Raw genomic sequence first — 26,489 nt, 5'->3', positions numbered from 1 at the left:
TGGATTGTGTCACCAATTACCTCTGTTTGAATAACAGAGAGGAGCGTTGCAACACATTTTGGATATGTTAAGTGCAAAGTGTAGTAGTATGCCATTAACACCAACATCCCATCTGAGAAATTGGTCACAGGTACGTTTCCCACAGCCACGATGGTGGTTGATCCATCAGAAAGCAGAACTGGGGAGGAGAGTGGATGCTTCTCCAGGTACAGGCCAGGGTCTTCGCCTGACTGGAACAGAATAAAAAGAACAATGTGTAGAGAGTGAGAAGACATAAAAATGTATTGAAAGTGTATGTTCATTATAAAAATAATTTTTAGATTAAATGATCAGGTTGCAACCAATGACTTGAACACTCTTAAATTAAATTCACGTTTAAAAACTCATACTGATTTATGATCAGACTGGAAGAAATAAATATTAATTACTTTACAATGGGGCGGGGGGGACGTGTTTAAAAAACATTTGTTTGACTGATCAAGGTGTAGGAATTTAGGATGGATTAAAAACTGATACAAGCTGATGCAAGGTGGTATATTTTTATTTTTTCTGGAATGGATTAATTAGTCAAAGGTTTTAAAACACTTCTTGGTATTCCTTTCTATACACACCATTTGAGGGACACTAGAGGCACTTCTGTTTTCCCCTTTTTGCATAAATTAGGTCAAATCTGTGATTGTGAACTTAGGGTGTATTGTTACTGTAAATCTGAACATGCACAACAATTTGAGAAAATAAAACACTTCAAAGAGGACAGTAAGGAATCAACACAAAAATGTTCTTACCTTCAGGATATGAAGAAGTGCCTCACAGCTATTTCCAAGTTTCTTTGGTGGTGAAGTTGGTGAGGGGAAAAGGGATGGGAGTGCATTGAAGAGGGCGAGTGTGAACTCCACTAAAGAATAGAAAGATGAACTGAATGGTCTGAATATGGTATAAATAACAATACATTTGCATATGAAACAGCAACTTACCTCCACGGACATCCAAAGGGAAAGGGGGTTTCAGGGCTTTCTTCCACACACCATAGAACTGTACCTTGGCACAAAAGTCTGCCCATCTTCCTTTGACTTCCTCGACGTATCTGCTGTTGGTGCCACCTACTATGCGCCGCAGCTCATCCATTGCCTAAGACAGCATTGTGCACAGTTATTCAACCATTCACAATGCATTGTACATTTAGAACACAGATAGACAGTAATTCAAGTGCGGGTAGTAAAAACAAACAAAAAAAAACACATACATTTCGAACATCTTTGAAGCATGGATATGCCTCAAAGATTTTTGCAGGTTGGTCTTCTTCCCTTGTAACATCTGCATCAATGAAAGCCCGTCTGGCCTCAAACTCAAAAGTTGAGCAACATCGTTGTGATTGGGTTTTGCATTGGGCTTATTGTACATGTTGTTCAAGGTTCTGTAGTGCCTAGCCTGCATCTTCAGATTGGGAATAAAGGGAAGGATCTGCCAGTGGATAAAAGGGTTTTTATCTGACAGAACAATTCAAGTTAAAATAAATGGGGAATTAAGTAAGAGCTACAGTGTGGAAAATGGTGTCATTATCAGTCCACTATTATTTTCAATAATGACTGATGATGTTTTTAATGATATACAAAATTCAGTTGGGGTAGCATTGTTTGCAGATGATGGAGCAATGTGGAAAAAGGGAAGAAATATAGATTTTGTAGTGGATAAGATGCAGCAGGCAGTAAACAAAGTCCAAGAATGGGCTGTTCAGTGGGTATTTAGAATATCTATAGACAAAACAAAGACTTTATTCTTCTCTAGGAAGAAAATAAGTATGAATGTAAAAATCAAATTATCTGGGACAGAGTTAGAATGAGTGGAATTCTACAAATATTTGGGTATTTGGTTTGATAAAAAATGTACTTGGACAATGCATGTCCAAAAGATTATAGATAAATGCAAGAAGGCGTTGAATGTGATGAGATGTTTGCGTGGAGAAGAATGGGGAGCAAGTAGACCTCCTTTGAAATCCATTTATACAGGCCTGATGAGATCAGTATTTGAGTATGGGTGTATGGTGTATGGGTCAGCTGCTAAAACATCATTTAATAAGTTAGATGTAATTCAACACCAAGGTTTGAGACTATGATGTGGGGCAATTAAGACCACTCCAGTGGCAGCAGTTCAGGTAGAGATGGGGGAGATGCCTCTCCATCTTAGAAGAGACCAGCTGTCTCTTGTGTACTGGCCAAATTTGAGGGGTCATAGTGAAAAACATATGAGTCAGTCAGTTCTATGGCAATGTCAAGAGAGAGAGAATGACCTAATTAAAAGTTTTGGTTGGACAATAAGACAGAAGGTAATAATGATGGGAATCAGTGCACTGAAAATAAGCCCTACAGTGGTATATCTAGTTGTTCCTCCTTGGCTATTGTCAGAGGGTCCAGTTGACTTAGGCTTATTGGTGGAAAAGGAGGTTAATGAAGTGGATCATTACAGGGTTCAAAGTTACATTTCAAGAAAATATAAAGGAGTCATTTCATATACTGATGCATCTAAGAAGACGGATAAAAAATGGGAATTGCTTATGTTATCCTTCAATTAAACATTGAATCTGCTAAAATAATTAACGATTATTTAGCTGTATACACAACAGAACTGATAGCAATATTGATGGCCTTGATGTGGGTAGAGAGTAATAGACCTAAGCAAGCTGTGATTGCTTCAGACTCCAGCTCAGCTTTGATAAGCCTTAAGAATTTAGGCCTAATTTAATGAGAAGGGAATGACATATTCATTCATTTTTTCATTATTTTTTTATATACCTGTGACACGTCCTAACAATGCATTCTACTGTTTTATTGCCATTTCTGCACAATGAGTACCGTTAAAGGTTTATATGTTATCCACTTGAACATCAGGAGTCTTCCATCTAAGATTGATCTTTAGAGAGCTTGGCTTGCTTATAATAAACCTAGTGTGATTACAATTTCAGATACATGGTTTAATAGTAATATTTCGGATAATGAAGTGAAACTTAATTAATTATGTCTTGTATAGAGCTGATAGAGGCTCTAGAGGAGGAGGAGTGGCTGCATATGTTTCTTCAAATTTGACCTCTGAGCTTGTTATCCCTAATGAAACCCAAAATATTTGAATATATGAATGTCTCTTTATTAAAATAATTTTTCATGAAAACAAACAATTGACTATAGACAATATTTATAGACCTCCAAATGTTTCTTCAGAATCTACTAAATGTATTCTGTCTACCGTTAACTCTTTAGGTCACCAGAATGAGCTTTTAATACTGGGCAACTTTAATAGTAATTGGCTAGATCGTTCTTCCCTTAATGACCGGAACCTATTTTGTAGTATTAACTTGACTCAACTTATAAATGAGCCCACTAGAGTTGATCACAAGTCCAAGTCACCCATCCTGACAGAATAAAATCATGGGTGTTTCAGATTGTCTCAGTGACCACTCCATTATTTTCTGTGTTTGGAAAATCAAGGTACCTTGCCTCCCACCAAGATTCATTATGGTAAGACAATGTAGAAATTTGAATAGTGAGCGTTTTATTCAAGATTTAATTTCCATAAACTGGGACAGGCTTCAGTTAAAACCCTTTGTTGAAGATGCATGGAACTTTTTTTATACTGAGTTAACTGATGTAATTAATAGACATGCTCCTTGGAAAACCATTAAGGTAAAGGGTACACACTTACCATGGATTAATGGTGATCTTATCAGTCTTTTTAGACAGAGACAAGGCCTGGGAAATATATCGCTTATCAAAGGACTCTGATGACTTGATTTCATATAAACTCTAACGGAATACATGTACAACCAAAACCAGAAATGTTAAATCTAAGTACTATAAAGACTGTTTAAATAATGATTTTAATAACCCCAAACAGTTTTGGAATAAAATTAACAGTTTAACTAATCAACCCACTAAAAACAAATTTTCTCATATTACACTCAATAATGAAAATCTCACTGATCCTTCTACAATTGCCAATGCTTTTAGTCAGCACTTTTCTTCTATCAGCAGCTCAAAGTCCTCTGATTTTCCCTATCCTGAAATCTTGCCTCATAACCCTATATGTCATAGTTCCTTCTCCTTTAGCAGAATTCACCCAGCTGATGTCGAGCAGGTCATTTGTGGATTGAGGCCCAGATGGTTTGGAGATTAAGTTTATTAAAATTGCCTCTCATGTTCTTTCTTATCCTATATCTGACTTGTTTAACCTCTCCTTATCCACATGCACAATTCCATCAATTTGGAAATGTGCCAAAGTTACCCCTTTGCATATAGGTGGCAACCCCTCTGACCTCAATAATTATAGACCCACTTCCATCATCAACAGCATAGCAAAGGTGTTTGAAAAGCTAATTTTTAATCAAATATCCCAATATATCCTATCTCCACACCAATCTGGATTCAGACCAAACAACTCTACAACCACTGCTCGTACGAATCTCACCAATGATATATTCTCGTCTTTAGATAATAACATGCCCATTGGTGCAATTTTCATTGATCTGACAAAGGCTTTTGACATGGTTGATCATTATCTCCTCTTTGACAAACTTTTTGCTATTGGCTTCTCTAGATATTCTTTACTATGGTTTAACTCATACCTTCACAATACACGCCAGTGTGTTTCTTATAATGGTTGTTAGTCTAAATTTATAACTATTGAAAAAGGAACGGCCTCCCTGATCTAAACCAGGGTGGTTGTTTGTTGTTGGACTCTGTGCTAGTCATGGATTGTCTATAATGAACACCATGTTCGAACATAGGGATGCTCATAAGTGCACCCTAGGCCAAAGGTCAATGATCGATTTCATAATCATTTCATCTGATCTGAGGCCGTATGTTATGGACACTCGGGTGAAGAGAGGGGCAGAGCTGTCAACCAATCACCATCTGGTGGTGAGTTGGGTCAGGGGGTGGGGGAAGACTCTGGACAGACCTGGTAAGCCCAAACGGGTAGTGCGGGTAAATTGGGAACGTCTGGAGGAGGCCCCTGTCCGACAGACTTTCAACTCACACCTCCGGCGGAGCTTTTCGTGCATCCCTGTGGAGGCTGGGGGCATTGAACCCGAGTGGACAATGTTCAAAGTTTCCATTGCTGAAGCTGCGGCGAGGAGCTGTGGTCTTAGGGTCTTAGGTGCCTCAAGGGGCGGTAACCCACGAACACCGTGGTGGACACCGGTGGTCAGGGAAGCCGTCTGACTGAAGAAGGAGTCTTTCCGGGATATGTTATCCTAGAGGACTCTGGAGGCAGTGGCAAGGTAACGAAGGGCCCGAAGGGCTGCAGCCTCTGCCGTGAAAGAGGCAAAGCAGCGGGTGTGGGAAAAGTTCGGAGAAGACATGGAGAAGGACTTTCGGTCGGCACCAAGGTGCTTCTGGAAAACCGTTCGCCACCTCAGGAGGGGGAAGCGGGGAACCATCCAAGCTGTGTACAGTAAGGATGGGACGCTGTTGACCTCAACTGAGGAGGTAATAGTGCGGTGGAAGGAGCACTTTGAGGAACTCCTAAATCCGACTAATACGCCCTCTATGGTAGAGGCAGAGCTGGAGGATGATGGGGGATTGTCGTCAATTTCCCTGGTGGAAGTTGCTGAGGTAGTTAAACAACTCCACAGTGGCAAAGCCCCAGGGATTGATGAGATCCGTCCAGAAATGCTTAAAGCTCTGGGTGTGGAGGGGTTGTCTTGGTTGACACGCCTCTTCAACATTGCGTGGAAGTCTGGGACGGTGCCTAAGGAGTGACAGACTGGGGTGGTGGTTCCCCTTTTCAAAAAGGGGGACCAGAGGGTGTGTGCCAATTATAGGGGTATCACACTTCTCAGCCTCCCCGGTAAAGTCTTCTCCAAGGTGCTGGAAAGGAGGGTTCGGTCGATAGTCGAACCTCAGGTTGAAGAGGAACAATGCGGATTCCGTCCTGGTCGTGGAACAACGGACCAGATCTTTACTCTCGCAAGAATCCTGGAGGGAGCCTGGGAGTATGCCCAACCGGTCTACATGTGCTTTGTGGATCTGGAGAAGGCCTATGACCGGGTCCCCCAGGAGATACTGTGGGAGGTGCTGCGGGAGTATGGGGTGAGTTGGTCCCTTCTCAGGGCCATCCAATCTCTGTACAACCAAAGCGAGAGCTGTGTCCGGGTTCTCGGCAGTAAGTCGGACTCGTTTCAGGTGAGAGTTGGCCTCCGCCAGGGCTGCGCTTTGTCACCAATCCTGTTTGTAGTATTTATGGACAGGATATCGAGGTGTAGTCGGGGTGGAGAGGGGTTGCAGTTCGGTGGGCTGGGGATCTCATCGCTGCTTTTTGCAGATGATGTGGTCCTGATGGCATCATCGGCCTGTGACTTTCAGCACTCACTGGATCGGTTCACAGCCGAGTGTGAAGCGGCTTGTATGAGGCTCAGCACCTCTAAATCGGAGGCCATGGTTCTCAGCAGGAAACCGATGGAGTGCCTTCTCCAGGTAGGGAATGAGTCCTTACCCCAAGTGAAGGAGTTCAAGTACCTTGGAGTCTTGTTCGCGAGTGAGGGAACGATGGAGCGGGAGATTGGTCGGAGAATCGGCGCAGCGGGTGCGGTATTACATTCAATTTATCGCACCGTTGTGACGAAAAGAGAGCTGAGCCAGAAGGCAAAGCTCTCCATCTACCGGTCAGTTTTCGTTCCTACCCTCACCTATGGTCATGAAGGTTGGGTCATGACCGAAAGAACGAGATACAGGGTACAAGCGGCCGAAATGGGTTTCCTCAGGAGGGTGGCTGGTGTCTCCCTTAGAGATAGGGTGAGAAGCTCAGTCATCCGTGAGGAGCTCGGAGTAGAGCCGCTGCTCCTTCGCATCAAAAGGAGCCAGTTGAGGTGGTTCGGGCACCTGGTAAGGATGCCCATGGGCGCCTCCCTAGGGAGGTGTTCCAGGCACGTCCAGCTGGGAGGAGGCCTCGGGGAAGACCCAGGACTAGGTGGAGGGATTATATCTCCAACCTGGCCTGGGAACGCCTCGGGATCCCCCAGTCGGAGCTGGTTAATGTGGCTTGGGAAAGGGAAGTTTCGGGTCCCATGCTGGAGCTGCTACCCCCGCGACCCGAGACCGGATAAGCGGACGAAGATGGATGGAAAAAGGTGTACATCAAGGCTCATCTCTGGGGCCTTTGTTATTCTCTATTTTTATTAATGATCTTCTGCAATCCTGCTCTACTTGTCATATTCATTTATATGCAGATGATACAGTGATCTACTCTTCCAGACATCTTACATATTGAGTATTCTCTACAGGCTGACTTTGATGCTGCTCAAAATGGTTTTCACATAACAAACTTTTACTTAAAAAGAAGAAGTCATATACCATGTTGTTTGGCACTAAATTTAATTCTCTTTACCCAGTTAATAACTGTTCAATTCGCTTCTTGTATGGGACAACACTTGAGAAAGTGGAGGAATTGAAATATCTTGGTCTCTTGCTTGACTCTCAGCTTTCTTTTAAACCTCATATTGATTCAGTTGTTAAGAAAATAAACTGTAGCCTGAGAATACTATATCGTTCTATCAACTGTTTTACACTACAGGTCAGGAAAAGGATTATTTTGCAGCTTCTACTACCAATATTAGATTATGCAGATGTTATTTATCAGAATACCTCTGAAACAAATCTTATCCCTCTCAATGTAGCCTATAATAGTCTCTGTCGATTTGTTCTGAGGTGTCCTTATAGAACCCAACCCTCATTGCTTGATGTATGAGTCGCTTCATTAGTTAACACCTAAATCTAGAAGGCATTCTCACTGGCTGCAGTTTATTTTTAAATCAATTTTCTTTAACTATCCTCCTTATTTAAAACAACATCCAATCCCATATAGCTCAACATACAGTCTGAGACATACTGGGTACCCCTTTTTCTTTGTTCCCAGAATCTCCAAAGAAATTGGGCGACGTGCCTTTAAATTTAAAGCGCCATCTGAGTGGAATACCTTGCCCAACTCACTTAGATCGATTACTTCATTTGTTTTTTTAAAGCATCTGTCTTTAATTATCTACAATTAACCTGCTCTTGTTTCTAGCTTGTTTCTAACTTGACATAACACAATTCATTATCTTATTATCTTATTTTATTTATTTTCATTTTTTTAGTTTTTGTGGGTTGGCTACTGTTTGTGCATCTACTATAAATAACAGCACATTTGGAATGTATGAAAACGTACTGTTTTTACTTGTGTGTATATATGGGGAGGTGGGGGGGGTCAGTTTGTGTTGGAGCAGTCAGGCTTGGGAGTGCTGTGTGTATGTGTGAATGTATTTTGTGTTTTGTATTTACTGTTGTTTTAAAAGACCCCATCGAAAATGAGATGATTCATCTCAAGGGGTTATCCATCCATCTACGGCCGCTAGACAGGACATAGTGTATGAAATAATGCAACTAGCTAACAATCTGCTTAAGTCTGGTATTAGTACCACATTTATATGGGTACCAGCTCATATAGGTGTAGGAGGTAATGAATTGGTAGATAAATGTGCGAAGAAAGCAGCAGAGAAGCCTGATATAGAGGTTGATATTAAATACAGTAAAGCTGAAGTCTATATTAAACCTAAAATAAATGGAAATGGCAGTTTTTTTGGGATACTGAACAATCTGGGAAACACCTGTATAGTATTCAAGGAAAAGTGGGGAAGAACAGGAATACATACAGAAGTAAACAAGAAGAAGATGTGGTGTCCACAATGACACTAGGACATACAGGATTAAATGAAATATTATTTATAATGAAAAAGCATGTTGATGGAATACATACACAACATGCAGTTGCTCTAGAGGTGTGTCTGACATATATAGCATTTGGATGAAAGCGTCAGCTAGATGACATGTAATGTCAAGAGTCCATAGAATATGTGTTGTCCTAAATACCATCAAGGCAGACAAAGATTGATTTCTCAACTTGGTAAAAACCAGAAGACATTACATTTATAGGATATACTGCAAAGAGGATCTGGTGGAATTTGTTTTTGTTTTTTGTTTTCTTTTTTGAAGATAACTGGGTTAGTAAAAAGAATTTAAGAAAGTGTAGGTTGGCCTCATGATCCACACTCCAGTCCAGATGGTGGCGGTAATGCTCCAAAAAGCTGGTTCCCAACCGCCATACAAAGAAGAAGAAGAAGAAGAAGGAGGCAGGCAAAGGTGTGGTAGTCTACACCTGGTTCACATTAGCTTGATTGACTCTTTGTCCTTTAAAGAGGGCCGGAGATTCAGTTCTGGTGATCTCTCTCTCAATCCTCACATCCAGAAAAGGTTAGCTTTTGAGTTTTGGTTACTTTATTATTCACATGCGCTCCCTACACCACTGATGATACTAATTGGTATTGCACCAGTTTGGTATTGCTGATTTTCATTGAGTTGTTTCTCTGGTCAGAGAGTTAAGAAGCCTGAATTGTGACTGGTATAATTGTTTGGGAGATTCACACATCAGTACTTTTAGCGTGTATAGAGCCAGCAAATTTCTACATGTAAATGGGTGAGTTAAGGGTTTATTTCAACCAAAGCAGAGTGGTGATTGTTGGAACAGTGGAAAGATGAACCAAGATGGCTTTTGGTAGTTTTATTTAGTTTCTGTCAACTTTTGAATGAAGTGTGTTTCACGATGATAAAAGTCCTCATTATTTACATGGAGTTTGGAGATGGTGATCTCGGGAGTGTTTCATGTTGAACTAAAAGGGTCTTACTCTTTAACAAAAGTCTCTCTGTAAGGATCCTTTCCGTGATGTAGTCAGACACTTAAAATAATAATCTGATTCTGTCAGCGGCAACAACAGAACTTTTAGTGGATGATAACTGATGCTGAACATTTTTCCTGTAGGGTTACCTTACAGCCAGGTTCACAGCTTCATGGTGCAGCGTTCTCCGTTAATAATGGACCAGTTTCAAAGACTTTGTTCCCATCAGTCACTTAGCTCAAAAAATATCACCCTTTAATCAGATTTCTTTGAGAGCAACTAAACAGCCAACATACTCATCAGATTCACATTATACTAAACCTTCAGAAAATGCATCCAGTACAAAATCAGTGTCATTAAAACAAACAATGAAGCTGAACTTTTGAACTTTTGTCTTAGTTCACAATGATGTGTGCAGCCGTGGGTCTCTGGGTCCTAGCAGCGGTGATCTGCGTCGGCAGCGGCGACAGTGTCTCCCTGGTGAACGATGCAAACAAAGAGTTTTCCTTCCGACTCTACAGGAAGTTAGCAGCTGATGCTGACTCGCAGGGAAAGAATATCTTCTTCTCCCCATTTAGTGTGTCGGTCGCCTTGGCTGCATTGTCCGTGGGAGCGCAGGGTGCGACGCACCGTCAGCTTTTCAGTGGCCTGGGTTTCAGCAGCTCCCTCCTGACGCAGACAGATGTGGACCAGGCCTTCCAGACGTTCCTCCATAGCGCCACCAACCCATCTCAGGAGGACGCCAGCGACGGGACCGCCGTGTTTGTGGACAAGTACTTCAAGCCGAAGCCAAAGTTCCTGCAGACCCTGAAGCTGTCGTACTTCGCAGATGGGTTCAATGTGGACTTCAGCAAAGCTACAGAAAGTGCTGATTACATCAATAAGTATGTGAAGAAGAAGACCAACAGGAAGATTGACAAGCTGGTGGAAGACCTGGATCCAAACACAGTCATGTATCTCATCAGCTACATCTACTACAAAGGTAAGAAGGTCCTGTGGGATGAGAGCTAGTCAGTCTGTAATCTCGTAGTAATGTAAGATCTGTTTACATATTTTAAGGGTAAGTTGAATATATGAAGCCACAAGTTTGTTTTATTTCTGCTCATTGTCTAACAGGAAAGTGGGCGACTCGGTTTGACCCTGAGCTCACCAAGCAGGACGACTTCAACGTGGACAAGAACACCAAGGTTCAGAGTTTCTCTTAATTCAGAAAAAGATTTGAGTCCCAGTAATAAGGGCAGAGCTAGACAACGTAAACTTTCGGGGTTCAGCCCAAATCTAGAGCAGGGATCTGTTGAATTAATTAACCAAAGATGTATAAAGCATTTTTCATGCCGTTAACACAATTTGGGAAAATCTGATAGTTGTAACACCCTAATTTTGTTTTTGACATCTGCTGCTTTTTTTTCCCAACTTTTTTTTGCCGTGTTTTTTGACCATCATCTTCATGTTTAAATTGTCATTGTCCAGGTTCCAGCTGTCATGATGAATCGGGAGGATAATTTCCACATCTATCGCGACCGTGAGCTGAAGACAACGGTCCTTCAGCTCCCCTTCAAAAGCTCCTACTCCATGCTGCTTGTGTTGCCTGACGTCATGGCAACGCTGGAGAACGCCATCTCCCCGAACCACATCACCAAATGGCTGAAGGCTATGGTGACACCCAGGTTGGGAAAATCTTAATTTATGCTTATATGTGGAAGGTCTGTCACTGAATAAGGTACACAGCTTTGTCCTGTCCTCCCCCAAGAAAGACCCCATAAGTGGTGTGTTCCAGCATCATTCGGACCTAGATTTAGTTTTGTAGTGGTCGTAGTTCTAATGGGAGCAAAGCAGGAAGTAAGGTGAGGAAGTTTAAGACCGCCAAATGTCCTGTTAAGGAGGTAGGGGTGGGCCCCAGGAGACCGCGGTTCATGTCCCGTTTGGAAAGAAAAGGAAACCATTTAATTTGATAGTATTTGTCTGTAGTTGTTCATTGCCTTGTAAGCAAAAAGGTTCTTACTCTTTAACAGGTCTATCTCTGTAGGGATCCTTTCCATAATCTTGTCAGACACTTAGAATAATAATCTGAGCCTGTTTGCCTTCCCCCTCCAATGTTTTAGGAGATATGATGTATACATTCCAAAGTTCTCAATCAAGACTTCCTACAACCTGAACAATGTGCTGTCAGAAATGGGAATGACAGACATGTTTGATGATCGTGCAAATTTCAGACGCATTTCAGAGGAGCAAGGACTGGTAGTCTCACAAGTAAGTAAACGGAGCATATGTTATTTCACACATTCCATTTGTCTGTCGTCTCACTTACTCTGCGTTGCACTGCAGGTTGTGCACCAAGCTACGCTGGTCGTGGATGAAGCCGGAGCCACCGCTACAGCTGCCACAGGCATTGGCATCATACGCGAATCTGCCCACCTGGCCCCAGTCCCTGTGTTGAAGTTCAATCGTCCATTCATGGCCATCATCGCTGAACGTAACACAGAGAAAATACTCTTCTTGGGAAAGATTATCAAGCCAACCATCTGATGGATCATGACTTTGTTTGCTCGAGCACAGCTGTTTTCATATAAAGAATTCAGAAAAACTTTTGTTTTGTCTCTTGCTTTATTGAGAGTGTAAGCTGTTTTTTATATAATCTTTGAAGGTAAAATAATTTAGGGATAAAATATGATCAACTTCCATAAGCATTTGGTATTCATATAGCGGCTCAGATTTAAAAATACAACAGCTCAACCGTGAACTCCCACTTTTTGAACCACTCTGGTTCTGGCAGTACCACTTAATACAGGATAGTGTACTCACTGAGTCAAAGGCTGCCTGGTTGAGGGTGGGGGGAGCATGGCTGTCATCAAGATGTCTTGTATAGCAAACAAGTGACAAGGCTTTAAGTTAAAGCTGCATTTTGTACACAGTGTGCAACTTGTGTTATAGTGGAATGTGGCTAAATCAGAAAGTTATAAAAATATTTTATTTTTGCTGCACAAGGTAACTTAGCCTACTTTGGTTGGATCATGACCTAAACCGTGTGTCGCTGTCACGAGCCAAAGCATTAAGAGATTGTAGTAGCAACCAACGTAACCAACTATTACAGCTGCCAGCAACACCCTCATGGGTGTGAGATGCAAAGCAGGCTGTGCCATCCCGTGCTCCTGATTGGATGGACCAGGAAAGCCGTGCCTGGAGAAGGGAGCTGCTGATTGGTGCGGCAGGCCACCACCTGACTGGCCAATCGAGAGCAGTAAATAAACTCTGCCTCCAGCTTAAAGAGCCTAATTGTTTGCAGCTGAGGGCAGCTGCCAGACCAGACTTTGTGGATAAATTGAGTGTGAGGAGGTGGGCCTAGGAGTAAGCTCTAAAAACTGATATCCTTCCTGCATTTAGTCAATCTGTGTTGTATTAGTCACTAGGTTCAAGGGTGCTGTGAGTACTGTTTTGTGTTTAACCAAGTATTTAAGTTGGAGAGGTGTTTTGTTTAATCTTTTGTTTTCATTTAGATTTAGAAATAGTCTTCCTTTTGAAGATCTCCTTTTGTTATATTCTGTTTTTGTTTTCCGCAGCACCCATCGGCCCATTTGTCCTTTTTGTTTGAGCACTGTTGTCATTTGCCTGATTCTGGAATAAATTACCTTTCTAATACCAATTCCATCTGGTTTTATGTTATGTCCTGATACCCCTAGCTATGGGGCGTAACACCAACTTAGATTAGACTGCTCTTTGTATTTATCTTCTCTTTTTATCCACGATGTTTCATTTCCGGGATTGTTCAGGTGCTGCCGGAAATTCGGCCAGATGTCACTCCTTTTCAACTGGATGTACGTAACTTTCCTCTTCCTTTGTCTTGGTGTTCTAAACTAAATACTAGGGCTGGTAATCGATTAAAAATTTTAATCTAATTACATACTGATTAATTAACGGTGCCTGAACAGATAGTAAACAGTACTAAACAACAGTTGGGGACATTAAAGACCGGCTTGTTTATTGCTAAGGCCATATGGTAAAAATGAAATGAGTTAATGTATAACAACTTATTTCACTAGTAAATTGCTATTGAACGACAAAAACAACCACCAGATGGGAAAAGGACATTTACAATAACTTCAAATGCACCACGAGACTGTAGTTTACCAGTTTCATTGAACGCACTGTCTGTGTTGTTTTTCCGACAGCAGCTGCAGATTGTTACATCCCGGTGTTGAATCATGTACACATTCAAGAGTCTACAGTAAAACACAGTCAAACTTTACACCATACAATGTAGCGTTAGCTGTCAGCATTTTAACCGTGTTTAATCCAGCTACTAGCTAGAGGTAGGCTAACGTTAGCTGCTGTCGAGTATAGCTAGTGTTAACTAGCTAGCGGTAGGCTAACGTTAGCTGCGTGCAGCGGTGTTTGTGTTGTTGATCCAGGCAGCACATTCTCGTCTCCCTCCTTCATTTTACGGTGGCTAGAACGACTCCGGGTCAAACGTCAATATGGAATTGATTAATCTGCGTTATTTTTTTTAAACACGTTATTTTTTCCTCAGATTAATTAATCGAAATTAACGCATTACTTTGACAGCCCTACTCAATACATTTATGAGGACTATGGTTAAAGTGGCTATACAGTTGTGTTCAAAATTATTCAACCCCCACTGAAATTGATTGTTTTGGCCGGTTTGACATTGATTTTGATCATTCAGTCATCCTGCTTACAATTAAATCAAAGAGGCACGTGTAGGTCAGACAAATATAACATAACATTTATAATGAAATAACCACAAATGTCTTTTCTGTGCTCACATTATTATCAGTTTTATTCAACCCCCAAGTGACATTCAATCTTAGTACTTAGTACAACATCCTTTTACAGTTATAACAGCTTTTAAACGTGAAGCATAGCTTGACACAAGTGTCTTGCAGCGATCTACGGGTATCTTCGCCCATTCATCATGGGCAAAAGCCTCCAGTTCAGTCACATTCTTAGGCTTGCGCACTGCAACTGCTTTCTTTAAGTCCCACCAGAGGTTCTCAATCGGATTTAAGTCTGGTGACTGCGATGGCCACTTCAAAATGTTCCAGCCTTTAATCTGCAACCATGCTCTAGTGGACTTGGAGGTATGCTTGGGATCATTGTCCTGTTGAAAGGTCCAACGTCTCCCAAGCCTCAGGTTTGTGACGGACTGCATCACATTGTCATCCAATATCTCCTGGTACTGAGGAGAATTCATGGTACCTTGCACACGCTGAAGCTTCCCAGTACCTGCAGAAGCAAAACAGCCCCAAAGCATGATTGACCCCCCGCCATGCTTCACAGTAGGCAAGGTGTTCTTTTCTTCATAGGCCTTGTTCTTCCTCCTCCAAACATAGCGTTGATCCATGGGCCCAAACAGTTCTAATTTTGTTTCATCAGTCCACAGAACACTATCCCAAAACTTCTGTGGTTTGTCCACATGACTTTTGGCATACTGCAGTCGACTCTTCTTATTCTTTGGAGACAGCAAGGGGGTGCGCCTGGGAGTTCTGGCATGGAGGCCTTCATTACGCAGGGTGCGCCGTATTGTCTGAGCAGAAACTTCAGTACCTACATCTGACAAATCTTTTCTCAGTTCCTCAGCAGTCACACGGGGACTTTTCTCCACTCTACGCTTCAGGTAGCGCACAGCAGTCGAAGTCAGCATCTTTTTTCTGCCACAACCAGGTAGCGTTTCAACAGTGCCCTTTGCCTTGAATTTGCGAATGATGCTTCCTATGGTGTCTCTTGGTATGTTTAACATCTTTGCAATCTTCTTATAGCCATTGCCCTTCCTGTGAAGAGTAATCACCTCTTCTCTTGTCTTCCTGGACCATTCTCTTGACTTCACCATGTTTGTAACCACACCAGTAAATGTCTAGAAGGAGCTGAGTATCACAGTCATTTTAAAGCTGCCTAATTGGTGCTTATTAGGCTTTATTGCTGCTCCCTGACATCCACAGGTGTTTTCAATACCTGATTGAAAACACTTCAATGAACCTCTGTTCTTCAGAGTGGTAGTCTTTAAGGGTTGAATAATTGTGTCAATGAAGAATTCACAAAAGAAACATTTACTACTGTATTACAAAACCAATTGATGTCATTTTAGTTGCATATGGTTCTTTAAGAAGTCCTTGTAGGATTTCATTCTGAATACAATTACAAATATACACTAAATTCCCTAAAACCATTTACAGCATTGGGGGGGTTGAATAATTTTGAACACAACTGTATGTAACTTTTAGTTTGTGTTGATTTCAACGATCTGGACAAAAGCAGTAGTGTTTTTACCACACTTGCTGTCTTAAAGGTTTAAGAGTTAGCGTTACGGGGAGGTCATATTGCACTGTCTACCTGCCGAAAATCATTCTGTGACTTGGCGGGAAAAATCTGACCCGGGCAGAGGCATTAATAAAAACTATATAAAACTAAAACTGCAAGCAGTTATGAAGGGGCCCAAGCCACCCACGCCAGTCGCTCCAGACGCCCCAGGGAGCGCACAAAAGCGGAACCCGAAACCGGGCGGCAGGGAGGCAAACATCGGTAAATATCGAGAGGCGTGAGCCGCGACGTCTGTGGTACGTTGCCGTTGCAAACGTAGCGGTCAACAGTTCAGCTCCACGCATATACAGACTGCCTTTAACAATGATATACGGATAGGATTGGAGATGAAAAGTTCAACTGACACGTTACCGCGATCAGTTTCGTGGGAAATTAAGAATCAATGCCACTGACATAACCAATCACACTATGACAGACTAATTGTAAATGAATGTAGCCTACTGGCAGTCTTACACACGTGGGTGCTCAGTATTTTCGTCAGCGCCTGTGAATGGTGTTGATTTTGGATTGAAAAAGTGAGAGAAAAGAGTTGCATTTGTCCACTGAAGGTTGTGGAAACTTTTTCAAGTGGGTTAGGAAGTTTGTTTATTGTAAAAAATCAGGGGAGCACACAAAAGCAAAAACCAAAACCTAACGGTAGGTGGGAAACATCAGTGTTTCAATATCTTTCTGAAATATGGAGAAGTGTGAGCTGCAAGGTCTGTGGTACATTCCCATTGCAAATATGTCATTAACATTGAGTAAAAGGGCCAAAACTCGTCTATGTCGATTATAGCGCCCCCTAATTGCTGATCTTCGCCCAATTTGGTAGAGAGACTCCAAGCGGCATGCCGAACTAGCATCACAAGTTTTTTTTATTGGCCAAAACAAATAAATGTTGCTTATAGCGCCCCCTTAAGGCCGACCTTCGCCAAATTTGGTACGGAGCATTGCAGTTGGATGTTGAACAATGATCTCAGGTTATTTGCTGATAACATTTAATTTGGTTGAGATATGATATGATATGTCTGTGGAAGCTAGCTAGGAACATTTGTTTGGTCATCAAATGTGCATACTGTAACGTAGCAAAATTCCTTGAGTAACTTTTGTTCAGGTCGATCTGGAGATGTTACCTACCAGCTTTCGTGCTGATCCGTCGCACGGCCTAGGACAAGTTCGAAAAAAATTGTTGTACTTGTACCCTAGTGGCCATTTTTTGTGAAACGGGTGGGTGACCTTCAGAGGGTCATGATTAACAAGAATCTAAAGTTTGGCGTTGATGGCATTTATTTTGGCCGAGATATGGCAAAGTTGGTGTTTTCGTAGTTAGCTACACAACTTTGTTCGTGCGTAATATGCGCAATTTTTATCCTCTTAAAATAATTTCTATTAACTTTTTGTCAGGCCAATCTAGAGATGCTACCTGCCAAATTACGTGCCGATTGGTTTCAAGGTCTAGGAGGAGTTTGAAAAAGTAGGTTTTTGATAAATCGCGATTTTTCACGCATAAAAGTTTAGGTGGAAATGGGCGTGGCATATATCACATGATTCAGTTGGATTTCAGACCAGTCCTGAAAATGGCAACCCCCCACCATGTACGGTTTAGGCTGTAGTCGGAGTTTTAGGCGGAGAAGAATAATGACTATGATGATGATTAATCAGTAGAAAAACAATATGATTCTACAGCCCTGCTGTGCGAACGGCATAGCTTTGCTATTGCCCGTTCTTGCAGACTCGGACCCCTATTTAGGAAAAATATCGTGGTTTGGATTAAAACACTCCCAAGGAACACACATTTCCTTGGTGAAAGTCTTTAGTTTTAGTTTTTTTTTTTAGCTTTTTGAACAAATGGTTCATGAGAACAGCCTGTTATGATCATCAGATGAAACATAAAGTTTCAGAAACACCAAGATTCATTACGGTAAGACAATGTAGAAATTTGAATAGTGAGCGTTTTATTCAAGATTTAATTTCCATAAACTGGGACAGGTTTCAGTTAAAACCCTTTGTTGAAGATGCATGGAACTTTTTTTATACTGAGTTAACTGATGTAATTAATAGACATGCTCCTTGGAAAACCATTACCACGGATTAATGGTGATCTTCATATTATATTATGATCTTCATATCATATTAGACTCAATAATGAAAATCTCAATGATCCTTCTACAATTGCCAATGCTTTTAGTCAGTACTTTTCTTCTATCAGCAGCTCAAAGTCCTCTTTTTCCCTATCCTGAAATCTTGCCTCATAACGCTATATGTCATAGTTCCTTTAGCAGAATTCACCCAGCTGATGTCGAGCAGGTCATTTGTGGATTGAGGCCCAAATGATTTGGAGATTACATTTATTAAAATTGCCTCTCATGTTCTTGCTTATCCTATATCTGACTTGTTTAACCTCTCCGTATCCACATGCACAATTCCATCAATTTGGAAATGTGCCAAAATTACCCCTTTGCATAAAGGTGGCGACCCCTCTGACCTCAATAATTATAGACCCATTTCCATCATCAACAGCATAGCAAAGGTGTTTGAAAAGCTAATTTTTAATCAAATATCCCAATATGTCAATGACTTTCATATCATATCTCCACACCAATCTGGATTCAGACCAAACAACTCTACAACCACTGCTCGTACGAATCTCACCAATGATATATTCTCTTAGATAATAACATGCCCATTGGTGCAATTTTCATTGATCTGACAAAGGCTTTTGACATGGTCGATCATTATCTCCTCTTTGACAAACTTTTTGCTATTGGCTTCTCTACATATTCTTTACTATGGTTTAACTCATACCTTCACAATAGACGCCAGTGTGTTTCTTATCCACAAGTTTCCAACGTCCCATGATGCTTTGCATCAAAAGTGGGCGCAACTTCCGCTTCGAGCTTTGCTAGACGGAAGTAAACAAGCGGGAAGTGTTACTCATTCATTCATTTAAGAAATACCGATGAAACTTGCTAATGATGTGGGAACACAACCATAACGAGCTTAAAAAGGGTGAAACATCAGTACCTTTACCCTCCGCGGTAGATGGTTGGGAGGATGCCGTGAAGAAGTGGCCTCGTATCACTTACGGTAGCATTTTTAGCTATTTTGTTGCTTCAGTAGCCTGTGATGGTACAGCGATGAGCAATTTGAAAAGCTCAGTGGAATTCTGGTGTAAAGAAGAATGTAGGTCTGAAGAAGGTTAAGCACATTAATTTTAACCATCACAGACCTAGCCACATATATCCAGGCCCATCACTACGTTCAATGCAAGAATTAACAACCTCCCCACAACTTTTTAAGAACCATAGAGAGTTCATAGCCCACAGCAATTCATCATTGCCATTCGTTCATGATGGCCCCACTGTTTAAGCTCCAGACAAATGGTCTTCTTCAGTTGAGTTACAGAGCAGATGTAGACAGCAGCAAGGCAGGCCTCAGCAAACATGATCCAGCCCACAATAACACACTCTGTCATACTGAACACAGCACAACCCTCACCTGTCCAAAATGCACCAAGTTTTATGAGGACTGCATCAAAGTGTCCCATGTACAAGCAGATACACTGATGGAAGAAACAAGGATGCAAAGTTCTTCACAGTTATGGCATGATGCTAGAAAGCTGCGTATAACAGCCAGCACAGCAAAAAAATGTCCCAAAAAGGAGCACCACTGATCCCAGAAAATTTCTAAATGAGCATCTATACCCAACTTTCACTGGCAATACAGCAACGCAGCATGGCAAAGAAAATGAGATCAAGGTCATCACACTCATGGAGAGCAGAGGGCATACTGTGGAGAAGATAGGCCTGGTTGTGCACCCTGACTATGCTTGGTTGGGAGCCAGTCCAGATGGGATCCTTGATTCAACACAGCTCCTTGAGATCAAGTGCTCCTTCAAGAGTTGCATGTCACTGACAGAATTTCTGGGACGACCAAATGGTGACATCAAAGATTAGGTGATGAACAGTACCTGATCCTTCCCAAAGGAAAGGATGGATACTACCTGCAGGTAAATAAAATGTTTTCAAGTAGATTAGCTCTATTATTAGCCAAACAATGTTTTTTTATATCTATTTCAATGTTTGTTTTTTTCACCAACATGCACTAACAATCCTTATTTCAGACACAATTGACCATGATGTGTCTGGGCCTACAGAGCTGCAAGCTGGTCATCTGGACACCAAGTGAGGACATTGAAATGGACATTCCATTTGACAAAAACTACACAGATGCACAAGTTCAACAACTGCAGAATTTCTACTTTTCACACATGCTACCTAGATTGGCTGATAATTTTGCTGACAAGGAGATAAATCTCTGCCCAACATACATGCAGATCTTTAATGAGTAGTTGAGGCAGGGTTTACACTGTATAATCAGTTTTATTGGTTGTATATTCTGAAGAAATATACCTACACAAAGACAGTGTAATGCTGTTTCACTAGTTTAAATAGAAAACAAAAGAATTTTTCAGTTCATTGACAGTTCCACTTTTATTGAAAGTTTTAAGGTGAAAGCCAGTTGTTTGAGCTGACAAAACAATTAAATATATTAAAGTTAACAAATAGTTTCCTGTATAAACATTGTAAATAATTTTTTTGTAAATTAACTCAATTATATGAAATAACTTGTACATGTTCGTTAATTATAAGAATACATTAATGTGTCATTTGAATTTTTCTCTTCCACTTAGCGTTTCTACACATGACGTGACCTGCAGCACTCCCATAGACTGTTAATATTAAGCACTCCACACTCCACCGTTCTCTTAATACAGCCATGCACTCCACTTGAGGAGCAGTCGGCTCGGCAGCTCTCAAAATCTTTTAAACTGACCTTTGTCGATCAAAAAACAGACAGATTCAGCAACTGCATGGCCTATTTCTCTCTTAAAATGTTTTCAGAAACATGTTTTGGTGAACTATCTTCGTAAAATACAAGACCGTTTTCAGTAAGTGGTTATTACACATTATCAGTGTACTGACGAAAAGTGTTTTTCCAACAAATAAACCATAAAACACTCATATCTCATAGTAGCAGCTAGATTCACTGATTATAATTCATAGCTTAAAAATGCAATAGAAAAAAAAAAAAAATAATAATTAAAACAAGGCATGGATCACCGGTGGGTCGTCATGAGTAAAAACATGTTTTCCATTCAATTGATAAAGTGCCTTGGGCAATATTATACAGGGATCTCCTGAATTCATAAAACCAATTTTTATGGGTGGCTCAAACATGCCACCCATAAAAGTTCCTGCATTCAAAAAGAATATGAACATTCAGTATGCTCCGCAAAATTATTGTTATTGTGTCTATTTGCTTGAAATAAGCTCCCCTCGCAGATTTACAAGTGCTGCACAGATCTTTAGTATTTTGTCAATTTTAGTGACAAAATGAATAGGCACAGTTTGTGAGAGGATCTTGTACACCTTAAGACGCCTGATAGCTCGCTCAATGTGTATGCGGACATTAGCAATGCTCCTTGTGCGAGTGACCTGCTCATTGGTCAGCTGGCTTTTCTTACGCGTAAAGGCTGGCGTGATCAAACGAACATTCCGTTCCTCCAGCAAATCCCTGATGGTGAAGCCACGATCCCCCATAACCTCATCTCCGGCACGCAGATGGTCGAGGAACCCAGAGTTCTGTGTGATGAATCTATCGCTACATTTGCCACCATAAGCTTCTGAATTGTACATAACAATTCCAGATGGAGCAGTTGCTACTAGGTACTTGACAGTATTGCTAGCATAGTAATGAGTGTAAGATTCGGTTCGTGAGTCTAGATTTTCAGCCTTCTGAAGGACACTTTCTGTGCAGTCAATTATGCATGTTGTGTTTGGAAAACTGTCCATAAAAGCCTTCGGCAAAGTGGCCTTTATTGTTTCACGAGGCAGCCATGGAATGAGATCCTGGGTGTGCTCAGCAATCACATCTATCCAGAATTTCAGTGTTTTACTGACTTGACCAGGTGAGATTTTGAAGCGTTTTGCTAAATCCGCAATAACAAAGTTCTGTCTAAGCTTCATCAATGTCAACAGGATTTGGTCCTCTGCTGGCCGTGTTGATGATTTGGGGGCAAAATGTTGCAAGCAAGACACAAGTGTTTTAAATTCAAGTAGCGGAATCCCTGTGTACAGCAAACAGTCTGCATCATCTTTCAATGTTAACTCTGCAACAGGCAGCGAATCAGAAGATGAGGCAGTTGTCACACCACATGTGATAGTAGGTCCTTTGGAGTAGATGTGGTCCTCCATTGCTGGGTCTGACCACTGTGTTTGGGCATCATGGAAGGTCTGTGAAGTAGGGCCTGGCTCCCCAGAAACCTCCATCACATCAGGCTCATCTGCAGGGAATACATTAATTACATATTTATGTTACAACATGAGATTTATAACTGTAGTAGTATCAGTTCAGGTATATGGAAAGAACATTTTAGTACAAGGATTGACTTAAATTAAATATACAAATTTGAACGACAGTATTTAAATAAATTGATATTCATGTTTAGATTGTGATATTCTTTGTGAAGTACACAGAAAAGCATAACAAGAACTACAAACGTTACTACTTTTAAAAACAATAACGTGTCTGTGTCTTATTTGTTGCTGTTCTCAGACTTTTTTTCACTGCAAAATAAGCACTCTGGCTTAGTGACATCTAGACACAGAGTGCGTTTAATAATCTCAAAACAGATATTCTGTAAATGTTAACTAAAAGAGGGAACAAAATTAACACCTGACACAGTGTGCCAAGTGCAGGATAAAACTTTGTGCTAGTTTAAAATATCAGGCCATCTGTCTACTGTGGCTTGTGTTCATAACACTCACGTTTAAGCCACTGACTTCATTTTGTGCGGTTATTTGTACAACCCCGAACAGCACATGTTGTCCCTGAACGCTCTTACTTGGTGAGCCAGAGGCCGCCCCTAGATGTTATTTATCAGAATACCTCTGAAACAAATCTTATCCCTCTCAATGTAGCCTATAATAGTCTCTGTCGATTTGTTCTGAGGTGTCCTTATAGAACCCATCATTGCCTGATGTATGAGTCGCTTCATTGGTTAACACCTAAATCTAGAAGGCATTCGCACTGGCTGCAGTTTATTTTTAAATCAATTTTCTTTAACTATCCTCCTTATTTAAAACAACATCTAATCCCATATAGCTCGACATACAGTCTGAGACATACTGGGTACCCCTTTTTCTTTGTTCCCAGAATCTCCAAAGAAATTGGACGACGTGCCTTTAAATTTAAAGCGCCATCTGATTGGACTACCTTGCCCAACTCACTTAGATCGATTACTTCATTTGTTTTTTTAAGGCATCTGTCTTTAATTATCTACAATTAACCTGCTCTTGTTTCTAGCTTGTTTCTAAGTTGACATAACACAATTTATTATCTTATCATCTTATTTCATTTATTTTATTTTATTTTTATTTTTTGTGGGTTGGCTACTGTTTGTGCATCTACTATAAATAACAGCACATTTGGAATGTATGAAAACGTACTGTTCTTACTTGTGTGTATATATGGGCAGGTGGGGGGGGGGGTTCAGTTGGTGTTGAAGCAGTCAGGCTTGGGAGTGCTGTGTGTATGTGTGAATGTATTTTGTGTTTTGTATTTACTGTTGTTTTAAAAGACCCTCTCGAAAATGAGATGATTCATCTCAAGGGGTTATCCATCCATCTTCGTCCGCTAGACAGGACATAGTGTATGAAATAATGCAACTAGCTAACAATCTGCTTAAGTCTGGTATTAGTACCACATTTATATGGGTACCAGCTCATATAGGTGTAGAAGGTAATGAATTGGCAGATAAATGTGCGAAGAAAGCAGCAGAGAAGCCTGATATAGAGGTGGATATTAAATACAGTAACGCTGAAGTCAAAAGTATAATTAAAGCTAAAATAAATGGAAAATGGCAGTTTTTTTGGGATACTGAACAAACTGGGAAACACCTGTATAGTATTCAAGGAAAAGTGGGGAAGAACAGGAATACATACAGAAGTAAACAAGAAGATGTGGTGTCCACAATGAGACTAGGACATACAAGATTAAATGAAATATTATTTATAATGAAAAGGCATGTTGATGGAATACATACACAACATACAGTTGCTCTAGAGGTGTGTCTGACATATATAGCATTTGGATGAAAGCGTCAGCTAGATGACATGTAATGTCAAGAGACCATAGAATATGTGTTGTCCTAAATACCATCAAGGCAGACAAAGATTGATTTCTCAACTTGGTAAAAACCAGAAGACATTACATTTATAGGATATACTGCAAAGAGGATCTGGTGGAATTTGTTTTTGTTTTTTGTTTTCTTTTTTGAAGATAACTGGGTTAGTAAAAAGAATTTAAGAAAGTGTAGGTTGGCCTCATGATCCACACTCCAGTCCAGATGGTGGCGGTAATGCTCCAAAAAGCTGGTTCCCAACCGCCATACAAAGAAGAAGAAGAAGAAGAAGAAGAAGGAGGCAGGCAGAGGTGTGGTAGTCTACACCTGGTTCACATTAGCTTGATTGACTCTTTGTCCTTTAAAGAGGGCCGGAGATTCAGTTCTGGTGATCTCTCTCAATCCTCACATCCAGAAAAGGTTAGTTTTTGAGTTTTGGTTACTTTATTATTCACATGCACTCATGCACTCCCTACACCACTGATGATACTAATTGGTATTGCACCAGTTTGGTATTGCTGATTTGCATTGAGTTGTTTCTCTGGTCAGAGAGTTAAGAAGCCTGAATTGTGACTGGTATAATTGTTTGGGAGATTCACACATCAGTACTTTTAGCGTGTATAGAGCCAGCAAATTTCTACATGTAAATGGGTGAGTTAAGGGTTTATTTCAACCAAAGCAGAGTGGTGATTGTTGGAACAGTGGAAAGATGAACCAAGATGGCTTTTGGTAGTTTTATTTAGTTTCTGTCCACTTTTGAATGAAGTGTGTTTCACGATGATAAAAGTCCTCATTATTTACATGGAGTTTGGTGATGGTGATCTCGAGTGTTTCATGTTGAACTAAAAGGATCTTACTCTTTAACAAAAGTCTCTCTGTAAGGATCCTTTCCATGATGTAGTCAGACACTTAGAATAATAATCTGATTCTGTCAGCGGCAACAACAGAACTTTTAGTGGACGATAACTGATGCTGAACATTTTGTTTGTAGGGTTACATTACAGCCAGGTTCACAACTTCATGGTGCAGCGTTCTCCGTTAATAATGGACCAGTTTCAAAGACTTTGTTCCCATCAGTCACTTAGCTCAAAAAATATCACCCTTTAATCAGATTTCTTTGAGAGTAACTAAACAGCCAACATACTCATCAGATTCACATTATACTACACCTTCAGAAAATACATCCAGTACAAAATCAGTGTCTTCATTAAAACAAACAATGAAGCTGAACTTTTGAACTTTTGTCTTAGTTCACAATGATGATGCGTGCAGCTGTGGGTCTCTGGGTCCTAGCAGCGGTGATCGGCGTCGGCAGCGGCGACAGCGTCTCCCTGGTGAACAACGCAAACAAAGAGTTTTCCTTCCGACTCTACAGGAAGTTAGCAGCTGATGCTGACTCACAGGGAAAGAATATCTTCTTCTCCCCGGCTAGCGTGTCGGTCGCCTTGGCTGCTTTGTCCGTGGGAGCGCAGGGGGAGACGCACCGTCAGCTTTTCAGTGGTCTGGGTTTCAGCCGCTCCCTCCTGACGCAGACAGATGTGGACCAGGCCTTCCAGACGTTCCTCCAGAGCGCCAACAACCCATCTCAGGACGCCAGCGAAGGGACCGCCGTGTTCGTGGACAACGACTTCAAGCCGAAGCCAAAGTTCCTGCAAACCCTGAAGCAGTCGTACTTTGCAGATGGGTTCAATGTGGACTTCAGCAAAGCTACAGAAAGTGCTGATACCATCAATAAGTATGTAAAGAAGAAGACCAATGGGAAGATTGACAAGCTGGTGGAAAATCTGGATCCAAACACAGTCATGTATCTCATCAGCTATATCTACTACAAAGGTAAGAGGGTCCTGTGGGATGAGATCCAGTCAGTCTGTAATAATCTCATGTAAGATCTGTTGACATATTAAGGGTAAATTAAATGTATGAAGTCACAAGTTTTGTTTTATTTCTGCTCATTGTCTAACAGGAAAGTGGGCGACTCCATTTGACCGTAAGCTCACCAAGCAGGATGACTTCAACGTGGACAAGAGAACCAAGGTTCAGAGTTTCTCTCTTAATTCAGAAAAAATTATTTGAGTCCCAGTAATGAACAGGAGCAGAGCTAGACAACGTATACTTTCGGGGTTCAGCCCAAACCTAGAGCGGGGATCTGTTGGGAATTCATTTACCAAAGATGTATAAAGCATTTTTCATGCCGTTAACACAATTTGGGAAAATCTGATAGTTGTAACACCCTAATTTTGTGTTTGACATCTTGCTGCTTTTTTTTTTTTCAAACCTTTTTTTTGCCGTGTTTTT

General features: G+C 41.0%; 3 protein-coding genes and 1 long non-coding RNA gene across 4 annotated transcripts in view; 3 read left to right on the top strand and 1 right to left on the bottom strand.

Annotated features, from left to right (window-relative positions):
• Positions 1-828: 828 nt before the first annotated feature.
• On the bottom strand, positions 829-1,333 carry LOC116057281. The gene is made up of 3 exons (XR_004106781.2): positions 1,244-1,333; positions 975-1,128; positions 829-895 (listed from the first exon to the last, which is right to left on the bottom strand). It is a non-coding gene; the product is annotated as an uncharacterized LOC116057281 (long non-coding RNA).
• Positions 1,334-9,227: 7,894 nt separating this feature from the next.
• The window catches only part of LOC116057269 (serpin A3-5-like), an 18,754-nt gene continuing 1,492 nt past the window's right edge, over positions 9,228-26,489 (top strand). The window contains exons 1-7 of the mRNA XM_031309660.2: positions 9,228-9,275; positions 10,097-10,679; positions 10,814-10,884; positions 11,168-11,364; positions 11,800-11,947; positions 12,023-12,258; positions 19,109-19,116. Coding sequence (XP_031165520.1) covers positions 10,103-10,679; positions 10,814-10,884; positions 11,168-11,364; positions 11,800-11,947; positions 12,023-12,223 — 1,194 coding nt within the window. The 5' untranslated portion in view covers positions 9,228-9,275; positions 10,097-10,102 and the 3' untranslated portion in view covers positions 12,224-12,258; positions 19,109-19,116. The remainder of the gene's footprint in view (positions 9,276-10,096; positions 10,680-10,813; positions 10,885-11,167; positions 11,365-11,799; positions 11,948-12,022; positions 12,259-19,108; positions 19,117-26,489) is intronic.
• The window catches only part of LOC116057278 (kallistatin-like), a 16,901-nt gene continuing 1,187 nt past the window's right edge, over positions 10,776-26,489 (top strand). Inside the window, exon 1 of the mRNA XM_031309670.2 lies at positions 10,776-10,782. The gene's annotated coding sequence lies outside the window, so the exon portion shown is untranslated. The remainder of the gene's footprint in view (positions 10,783-26,489) is intronic.
• LOC116057268 (alpha-1-antitrypsin-like protein CM55-ST) overlaps positions 24,538-26,489 on the top strand; it is a 14,624-nt gene continuing 12,672 nt past the window's right edge. The window contains exon 1 of the mRNA XM_031309659.2: positions 24,538-24,614. The gene's annotated coding sequence lies outside the window, so the exon portion shown is untranslated. The remainder of the gene's footprint in view (positions 24,615-26,489) is intronic.

Source organism: Sander lucioperca, chromosome 2, assembly GCF_008315115.2.
Source record: "Sander lucioperca isolate FBNREF2018 chromosome 2, SLUC_FBN_1.2, whole genome shotgun sequence".
NCBI classification, from domain to species: domain Eukaryota; kingdom Metazoa; phylum Chordata; class Actinopteri; order Perciformes; family Percidae; genus Sander; species Sander lucioperca.
This window is presented reverse-complemented; position numbering and strand designations above follow the sequence as displayed.